Source organism: Siniperca chuatsi, linkage group LG18, assembly GCF_020085105.1.
Source record: "Siniperca chuatsi isolate FFG_IHB_CAS linkage group LG18, ASM2008510v1, whole genome shotgun sequence".
Classification (NCBI taxonomy): domain Eukaryota; kingdom Metazoa; phylum Chordata; class Actinopteri; order Centrarchiformes; family Sinipercidae; genus Siniperca; species Siniperca chuatsi.
In genome coordinates, this window is record NC_058059.1 from 18789008 (window position 1) to 18799544 (window position 10537).

The following is a 10537-nucleotide window of genomic DNA, read 5'->3' on the forward strand; positions in this document are numbered from 1 at the left end:
CATTGATCAGATCTTACTGAAAACAAGTCTGTTTTCTCTTTACCCCTCTCTGGAGCATAGGGTCAGCAACAGAACAGAACAAATAATGTTTTACTCAAAAACACCTCCGGACGCACAGGCTAGATCCCAGATATTCTCACCACTTTAGGGAGTAGAAATAGCAAACAGCAAAATTCTGACAGGACATGATGTAAAAGGCTCCTTTCCAAAATGCTCCAATTGTTAAGAGCACGCAACCTCCCCTGTTCCTTTTGTAGCTGGTTCTGTACTGATAATTACTTTTTGATAATACTTTATAGCTTTGTTGAGAAAAGGTCAGCAAAACTCCTCTGTACTGTTCTGTCTTGTCCTTTAGGTTCCCCACCAGCACCGCCTGTCTGTGGACGTGATTCCAGAGCTGAAGAACTCAGACAACAACTGTAGGAACCCGGGAGGAATCAGTGACAAGCCCTGGTGTTTCACCTTAAATCCCAACATACGCTGGGAGTACTGCGCTGTGCCGCAGTGTGGGGAGACGAGCATGGTATCAGGTACTGCCTTCTGCTGTTCTCTGACCCTTGTTCAGTTTACAGCTGTTGCTAGTTCCTGGCTCTCTCACCGGAAAACCCACTCGTCACAGAGAATGTGCATACTACTTCACCAGTTAGCAGCTAATGCGCGACTGTAGATTAGCCCACCAGCCACAGTCAAGACATTTACTGTAGACACTGTCCCCTCAACATTTTTTCCAATGACACCCGCTGGGCTCCATATTAATATATAATAAATTATAAATAAATAATAATATATAATAAACAAATATATAAATGCTTGGCTTTAGTGAGACTTTCCAGTACTGATAAAATAATAGAGACTTTTTTCATTTAAAATATCTTCATTTCCAGTTTAAAGGAGCACACTGACAGCATAGCACATTTATTTTAACTGTCTCTGTGTCTGTCAGTGATGAAGGCAGAGTCACCAGGCCCTCGTCAGACTCCTCGTCTCCCTCCCACGACCACGGTATCATCTCCAGCTTACTCCATGTCCGTCATCGTCATCATCCTGACTGCACTTGCAGCTGCAGTCTTCCTCACCATCATCATCCTCGCCTGCCGCAGACGGAGGAAGCAGTGGCGAAACCGGAAGAGGTGAGATACAGACAAGATGCACACTTTTCTTTATTTATCTGTGTGTCCACCTTTCTATTCCTCACTCCCTCTCTCTCTCTCCGCAGAGCGATGGAGACCCCGACGATGAGCACTCTTCCATCGGAGCTCCTGCTGGATCGACTCCACCCCAACCCCATGTACCAGCGGGTTCCCCTGCTGCTGAACTCAAAGCTGCTGGCGCTAGAGTATCCCAGAAATAATATCCAATATGTTAGAGATATTGGAGAGGGAGCCTTTGGACGGGTTTTCCAAGCCAGGTGACAGGGGGAGATCAAGGAAAAGGGGAGCAAAGGGGAAATGGATGTAGACTATAACTAACTATATGTATACACACTGGGCAATAAAAGGAGAGAAGAAGGAATAAAGTTAGAAAATGATAAGGAGAGAGAAGGAGAGGTTGAGGAGCCTTCCACCCCAAACGGGAGAAAGACTTTACAAAGAGGGATATTTGTTTGCAATATTAGATTACTCAGACTAATATTTAATATTGCCATGTCATCATCATGATCGCTGCCAGGGGCTAACATGATGATGTGGTTATTTCTCAGGCAGAGGAAGAGAAAGGGGTCAGACAGGATTCAGGGGATAGAGTGGCTAAACAAGGCCGCTGGTCATTCTGAGAACTGCTGTGTCATTCACAAAGTTACAAGGAGAGCTGCTACAGGTGTCACTTTCACTCCACACTGACCCCCTGTTCACGTTAAGACACGAATGTCTCAGACTAATCCCTGTGATCAGACTAAATACCAGACCTGGGTCATATAGTAGTTGCATTTATAAAATGTCATAAATCTATAAAAAATCTGAACACTTATTTATGAAACACTGTCAACAACAATTTTATCAACAGGCAAATCTAGATTTTAGGCTTGAAAGGTGGCTGTGACAAGTTTGTAGTTTCATAGGAGAAAAATCAAACATCATAACTGACTCTTGTCAAACCACTGTTGTACAATATTGACCAAACAATTGTTGTTTCCAAATCTAATTGTTTGTGGTGACATAATTTACCTGTCACAGGATTTCATAGTCACTGAAAACCATAACAAACGTCCATGACTGATATCCACTGCAGCCAATTAAAATGTTTCGCACAAGAATTCAGGGCAGCTGAAGTGATAAAATATGGAGATGAAAGTTTTTCTAACCTTGTGCGACTCAGCATTATTAGACTTTATCTCCTCCTACACAAGTCCTACAGCCCTCGCATCTCTGTGGTGTCCCTGACCAGTAGCCTGTAATTGACACATTAGCTTCTTCTTTTTTTAAGATTATGTTTTTTGGCATTTCTGCTTTATTTGATAGTGCTAGTAGCGAGAGACGGGAAAGGCAGGGGAGAAAGAGGGGATGACATGCAACAAACCTAGATCTGTGGTAATGCCTTGATTTGTGGTACGCGGCCTACCAGGTGAGACCGGGGCGCCCTGTAGTGATGAGAGTTTGTAGTGAAGTTGGCCTATTTCAGCAACCTCATTTATAGATTTATAGACAACATAGATTTTTACCCTGCCTACAGTGTTCTGTTCTATAGTATTCTGGATATTAGACTGCTGTAAAATTGCAATTCAACAACAGACAGCATAAACCCATTTACTGTCCATCATGCCATAGACTGCAGTTGAGAATTCTGACCTTCTGTCTATGACATTGCACACCACATAGAGCTTTAATGCTGCTTTGTGGAGCACGACAGATAAATAGGGGTACAGAACGTGTAATAGTACATTCAGCACAGCATTGTAGTGGTTGATGGCATTTTCACAGTAGCACCTGCATGTAGCCATGTAGATCTGGGAGATGTCCTTCAGGCTAGCTGGTAATCCCTTAGTGAAAACTGGAATGGTGCAGTATATGGACACCCCTGAGAACATAATACACACACACATTTGTAGAACTATAAATGCGAGTGCATTGGTGTCAACCTCAACCTAAAAACCTAATTTAATCTAAACCCTCAGACTTGGCCATTTAACACGCACAGGCAACACATGCATTTGGTCATGCATGTTCATGCACACATGAACACAGACACACATGCACACGCACACGCACACACACACACACACACACACACACACACACACACACACACAAACACACACACACACACACACACACACACACACACACACATACACAGTGACCTAAATAGACCCGAGGAGTAAATATCTTCTTCCCTGACAGATGGAGGGCTTCAATCTGTAGTTTCCCAATGTGTCTGTGTGTGTGTGAGTGTATGTGTGTTAGTGACTGAGTGAGTGTTTCCACATGTGTGTGTGTGTAGTTTTGTGTGCACAAGCTATATATGAATCTACACTGAGAAGCAACATGTTGTCTTTAGTTTGCCCCTCTAGCAAGCCAACACAGGAAGTGTATGTGTATGTGTGTATGTGTGTTGAATGCATGTTTTCTCCAAGTGACTGACATTTAGAGTTCACTGCACTAATACAGTTGTGCTGTTTTGCTAGGCTGCTTGTTAGTAGACTCAAAAGACACATTCAAAACACATGGTTACTGAAATCTGGTATATGCATTACCGAAAAAAACCTACAACATTAAAATCCATAATATTGTGCATTTATATATTTTTGAATGTTTTCACACACATGCAGGTAGCTATTAAAGAAGCAATGTCTCGACAGAATCAGTTAAAATCCTGTAATGATCTCTTCTTCTTTTCTAGGGGACTAACTCAGTTGCATGTGCTTTCACTGTGCTTGAATATATTTGTGCACGTCTGTTGCAGAGCACCAGGCCTGCTGCCGATGGAGTCTTTCACAATGGTAGCTGTGAAGATGCTGAAGGAGGAAGCCTCAGCTGACATGCAAAATGACTTCCAGAGAGAGGCAGCACTCATGGCTCAATTTGACCATCCAAACATCGTACGACTCTTAGGTTGGTGTGTTTGCATTGTTTGTGTGTGTGTGTGTGTGAGAAGGCCGAAACCAGATTTCCAGCTGGATTTTACATTTGGGTTCCAGCTGTGTGGAGTCTGATAAATTGCCTAAAGTGATGTCACTTGAGTCAGCGTCGGTTGGGGCTGGAGACTACAAGTTTGAAAATGAAAAGAAATCTAGCGGTGTGGAGTTAGAAAGAAGTGAGCTTACCAGACCTGTGTAGCCCAATCTTCATCTCTGCTTGAGGCTAACGGCTCAATGCTACATTAGCCGCTAAGAGCACAACATATTCGATTTGCATTGTGGGTAATGTAGGTGCCAGGTTTTGACAAGGAAGAAGAATCTTTTAACTATGTACTCTGTGTTGGACGGAGTGTTTCCTTCTTGGCTTATTTTTCACTCATCATTGTTGCCAGCAGTTCATCACAGATTTGCAAAATTTTCACAGTAACATTTTTATTTGGTTTCCCTAAAATATTCCATCATGGCAACTAGAGCATGATCATGGTTTTATGGTTTTGGTGAAGGTTAGGCAACTAAAACACTTTTGAAGGAGGAGGACTACACACAGACTTGCTCTTTTTGTAATCATCTTTACTCAAACATTTCATTTTGCTGAATCAAAGCCCGATGTTTTGGCTCACATCTTCATCAGGGGCCAAACAGAAGTAATGCTTTGGAACCAGTTTCATACATTTTCAGTCAACATGTTCAAAGCATCCTATTGGATACTTGCACAATTTAGTAATTGAGCCATCATCTGTGTCACCTGTACTGCTGCTCTTCTTTACTTTTTACATGCCCACACTGTGATGGGGGAAGTTGGATCTTGTCTCTATACCGAAACCTTTGTGTTCTGAAATCTGAATTACAGCTGTCGCTTTGCTTTTTACATAAATTTTTTGAAGCATGTAAAAAAGTGACAAAGGTCTGACTTGAATGAAGAGAAAAGATTAAAAAAAAAATCAGCTTCTTTGCTAGTTCACTTTGCAGTTGCTTGATTATCTCAGTTATCTCAAAGCAAACGAAAGATGTGAAAATAAAGGGGAATTACACTCAACAGCCCTCTTAGTAAATTTCTTCCTTAGGAGTGTTTTTTGTTCATTCAGGCCCTAGTTTCCACTCACATGCTGTAATTCTCCTGAATGAAGTCATTTTCCTCAGATGTTTTTCACTGTAGTATTATAAAACCGCTAGAGATTCAGATAAGTTTGTCAGTAAACAGTTGATTTTGTTGGCTTGAGTAAAACAAATGTCCTCTATTAAAGTTTATCTACTCTTGTACAGCCTATCCAATCTAATACAAACAGCTTGCATCCAAATATACTTCCAGGAAGACATTTAGAGATACAACACACTCCATGTGGCACTGTCAGTGAGTAAACAGGGCCATTGGTCATTGGCTGTGCTGAAAGTTTGTTTACTTTGGTCCATTTTATGGCTCCGCTGGTTGTGAAATATTTTTCAGACGTGTATCAAACTAAAGTAGCATATGTTTTCTGTTCACTTTTGAGTGGCGTGACTCTTCTGGAGGGTGACACACTAACGCCAAAGTCTCTGGCGCACATGAAACCAGAGTTGATTCAATTATTTAGTTAACTTCTAATTACCCTCTGGACTAATAATACACCGCAAATCATGTGTAAAAATATATGCGTCATCCATAATATGCATGTGTCAAAATTAGAGATGCCATGTGTCTGTATGTCCGTATATTGTTGCATGTGTGTGTGCAGGACAGGGCCTCTGTTTTCTGTATATTTAGCGACGGAGTGAAACATTTTGATCCAGCTACTGACCTTCTGCCGTGGCTGCTACTGTTGAACTAGAGTCCTGTTTGTGGACACTAACCCCCCCCCCCAGGGAACAGTAACTGTGTGCTCCACAGGACATGAACTAACTGAGAATGACCTCCAAACCTCCTCTTCTTGCCTAAAGTTCCATGTGAGCATTTTGTTGTTGCAGTTCTTGACTTCTTCAGTACTACAATATGGCACCTGGAGTTTTCTTTAACTCTTAAATAGATTTAGTGTTGGGAAAATGACCTTATTCCACAATGTCTGACCGTATAGTATATATTCTGTTCCTTTATGATGTGGTGAAATATTTAAACCAAAGACTCCATGATTTTAATGGCTGCACACTGGAAATATTCTAGATGTCTTGCGCATCATTTTATACACCTTTCCCCAAAATTCAGCCTGAGATATGTAGTATTTTAGGGAGCTTTGTTTTGTTCTGCGGGTTTGGACAAAGTAAGAAAGAGTTTGAAATGACTGGGCTGCTGGCAGGTCAGTAAGGTTCCAATTCATGTTTCACACAGAAACAGAAGCAGTGAAGTGCACTAAATCAAAATTATGATTGTGGCCAATGTGACTCAGTGCATTTCAGTACACTAACCACATAAAGTGGACAAATCATGGGCTGAATCGGAAAGAACACAGACAAGATCTGCAAAGCCTTAAACTAAAATTGGCTATAGGAAGAGAAACTGAAACTACTGTCTGATTCTAGCGGGGGTATTTCTTTTCTTGTTGGCAGACCTGGTGATTTGTTATGAGTTTTTCCGCAGAGCCATAAAGTACTCCAAATCTGGTTGTGAATGCCAGGTTACATGAATGGCACATCTACAACTTCTGCAGGGCTGTTGGGGCTCTGCACAGTCTTAACAGTGTCTGCTCTAACTCCTCTAAGCAGTGCACAGTGCAAAACCTATTTACAGGAATGCATAGATAAACAAGCAGACAGCCACTCTTTTAGAAGGGTAAAGTAAATCACTAGTAAATAAAGTAAGTTTGGTGAGTGCAAACCTCATGCTCATGCTAGAATTATCTGCAATGTGCTATTACACCTAAAGACATCCTTGAAATTTTAAGGTAAATTGATTTCTTGATTATGCAAACATCTCTTTAGGATTTGTCAATTCAAGTTATTGTCTAGTGAGTCTTATAGTTATGGCTAAGAAAGGTTGTATGTCCACCATATTTGATGGAAATTCATTCATTCATCCAGGAATGAATTAATAGATGAATATTTTTTTAAATAATCTATCAAAACATTTTCTTTCCACATCAAGAGTGCAAACAAGTTCAGTTGTGGCAGGAACACACAACATTTTAAGTTTCCAAAAATCAGACGTGCAGCCACAATCATACTACTCCCAGTTTTAGAAATTCTAATTAATTCCCATTAATTTACAAACACACTATGTTTACATCACAGGGCTACTACTGTAAGACTGTACATCCACTATGTGTGAGAGTTTATTTGTGAGCATGTGCACCATCACAGATGGTTTGGTCTGTGTTTATGTCTAGGCTGAATATTTATTTATCTTTTACACTGAATGAACGCATTGTATGATACAGTAGAATAAAACATACACTTGATTCAGCGCGATTTAATGATGTCACCAATGTGTTTTTTTCGGCTGCGTATTTGTGTTTGTACTCTCAAACCTCTGTGGTGGGAAAATGCACAACTCACAAGCCTACTTATATATCCTGCCTGTCACATATCATGAAATGAAATCGTCTGTATCCTTTCTTCCCCAGGTGTGTGTGCAGTGGGTAAACCCATGTGTCTGATGTTCGAGTACATGGCCCATGGTGACCTCAACGAGTTCCTGCGTCGCCGATCTCCAACCCCATCAGTGCGCACCCTCAGCCGTGCCAGCCTGTCCGGTCGCAGTTTTTCCTCTGACCTGGAGGCGGGACTTCTCTCCTGTGCTGAGCAGTTGTCCATTTCCAAGCAGATCGCTGCTGGAATGGCCTACCTGTCAGAACGCAAGTTCGTCCATCGCGACCTTGCAACCCGGAACTGTCTGGTTGGGGAGGAAATGGTGGTGAAGATCGCAGACTTCGGCCTCTCCAGAAACATCTACTCAGCTGATTACTACAAAGCCAACGAGAATGATGCCATCCCTATTCGCTGGATGCCCCCAGAGTCTATTTTCTATAATCGCTACACCACTGAATCGGACGTGTGGGCCTATGGCGTGGTGTTATGGGAGATTTTCTCCCATGGGATGCAGCCGTACTACGGTATGGGTCATGAGGAGGTTATTTACTATGTGAGGGATGGTCACATCCTCTCCTGTCCTGAGAACTGTCCTCTGGAGCTGTATAATCTGATGAGGCTTTGCTGGAGCACACACCCATCAGATAGGCCGAGCTTCAGTAGCATACATCGGATACTGGAGCGTATGCATCAAAACACGCTTAGCATGGATGCTGACGCCGAGGCTGACTGCTAACCTGGAAACTTTTCACAAAAAAAGCTGACTTATAAAGCTGTTTGGTGCCTGAAAACACATTTTAAATGAACCCTGACACTGAGCCCGAGCATACTTAGAATACTCAAACAGTACATTTCAGTCATTTTATTTCCCCAATTTTTCTTTTCTTTTCTCTACCCAAACTGGTAGCCTTACCAAATGTTTTTGTATCATAACCAAAACATATTGCTTACTTCTTCAGTTCAGGAATTATTTTTAAGGAATATTGTAGTGTTTTTAGACTAGACTCTAACCCGTCACTCCTGACCATTTACCAGCACATATCCATCAGACAAGTCTGCATTATTTATGAAAGATGTTAAATGCATGTATGAACAGACTCTAACCCTTGACCCTTGACCCCTGACCCCAGAGCCTTAACCATTGAAGACTTGAAGCCACTAACCATGCAAATATATCCTCAACCATTTTAGATACAGATGCACTCAAACATTGTGCTGCATCCATTAAATGTGGAATTGTTGGATTTCTTTTTTTCTTCTTCATTTTGAGCTGTCAAGCCATTACAAATGGTCTGACTACTAAACATCAGGGATAGAAATTGGATGGAACATGACAGTTAGCTTCATAGTAACTACATTTAAAAAGCCTTGAATGTTATTGTCACCTCTAGCAAATTCCACAGCGGCACACAATCACTTTAAACCATTGCTGTTGATTGTTTTTACAGACAAGTTGCTATTCCATTTTTGGGCATTCTCGTTTTACTTTTTTGTTTCTTTTTCATCATGTTGTTGATCTTTGTCTTTTTATTTTTTGTTAATTTTACTTTGTGACAGTGTTTGACACACAGAGTTTGACATAAGTAAATTATAGCAGCATTGGTATAATTTGTTTTAAGTTTATTAATGAATTCGTCCAACTTGCGTCATCATTGCCCATAAGTCTCTCACACAGAAACTCATTAACTAAATTCACTCTCGTGCCTTAAAATAGGCTCTTTAGTGAGTGAAGAATGGCCAAAGTGTCTTCAGTGTTCAAAAATATCCTCATTCTGAAAGACTAAATCTTTAATTGGTTCTCACAAAGATAGAAACTCTCTCTTACAGATCAAACTTTGCTCTCTGGTCTCATTTAAACTGTGTTAAATTGCATTAGGGTCATACTATTACACCATTTCAGCACAGTATTACCAACATCTCTTGTGTCATCAATCTTCTTTGTCATGTGGATTACTCAAGATTTTGTTCTCTTTAGTTTGTTTTGTAAATGTATTTAATTAAGAGATTAATATCAAATGAGAGAAAACGTTTATCTCTTATCAAATGGAAATGCTTTTTCAGATGAACGACATGTTTTACTTTTTTTTAAATGTGGTGTGATGTTACATTTTGATATTTGTTACATAACATAATGCTGCAGGTTTTGCCTCACTTACTACTTCTCTTTAAAGTATGATGTTTCTTTGTATCGCTTGCAAATAAAGCTAATAATTGAGCACATTTGTATTTGAGATCTGGACAGAAAATGCCCATATAATACCAATACTATATTATTTCACATAAATAATTTGAGATATCTTAATTTCTCTGGAGCAAAGTGTTGGAAAGATGCATGGACTGACCGACCTTCATCACCATCCTCAGGCCCTGCTTACATTGTGTCAACATCAGTCCTGTCATGCTCAGTGCAAGTGATTTGCTGCACCTCATAGAAAATAAATGGGAGGCAGCGCCCCCACCTAGGCTGCTGTGTCCGGTGTGGCTTTATGGTAAGAGTGTGGAACAGCAGTAAAAAAAAACCACACCCACAGACATACCCACAGCAAATGACACGTGCCATAAAACTTCCTCAGGATTATTTCAAGGCCAGTTTTTTAACAAACAGTGGGACTGAGGCATGAACAGAGACAGACGCAGGCATGCAGAATCACTGTAGATGATTATTATAAATTTCAATATGGAAAATGTTGGTTATTACAAGTGGAAAGACACAGAGGGCAAGAAGAATTGTGCATTTTCTTTTTCTCTGACCTGAAATTCTGCTTTAAATGCCTCTTACGCTCTGTTTGTTTAATCATGAGCTCTCCCCAATACATGTTCCATAACAGCCCCCCACCCCACCCACAGAAAAAAGTGCACCAAGTACTTTACCATGTGGATGCCGCAGTGTTATTACTCACCACAAGAAGGATCACAGGGGTAAATTGAAGCAGAAAAACAGGTTTGCCATGCAGCGCTACATGCGTCATT

General features: G+C 40.8%; 1 protein-coding gene across 1 annotated transcript in view; it reads left to right on the forward strand.

The window, feature by feature from the left end:
* The window catches only part of musk (muscle, skeletal, receptor tyrosine kinase), a 29593-nt gene extending 19562 nt beyond the window's left edge, over positions 1 to 10031 (forward strand). The window contains exons 13-17 of the mRNA XM_044174669.1: positions 356 to 530; positions 944 to 1130; positions 1217 to 1408; positions 3898 to 4046; positions 7603 to 10031. Of these exons, the coding sequence (XP_044030604.1) occupies positions 356 to 530; positions 944 to 1130; positions 1217 to 1408; positions 3898 to 4046; positions 7603 to 8303 (1404 nt within the window). The 3' untranslated portion in view covers positions 8304 to 10031. The remainder of the gene's footprint in view (positions 1 to 355; positions 531 to 943; positions 1131 to 1216; positions 1409 to 3897; positions 4047 to 7602) is intronic.
* Positions 10032 to 10537: the final 506 nt, after the last annotated feature.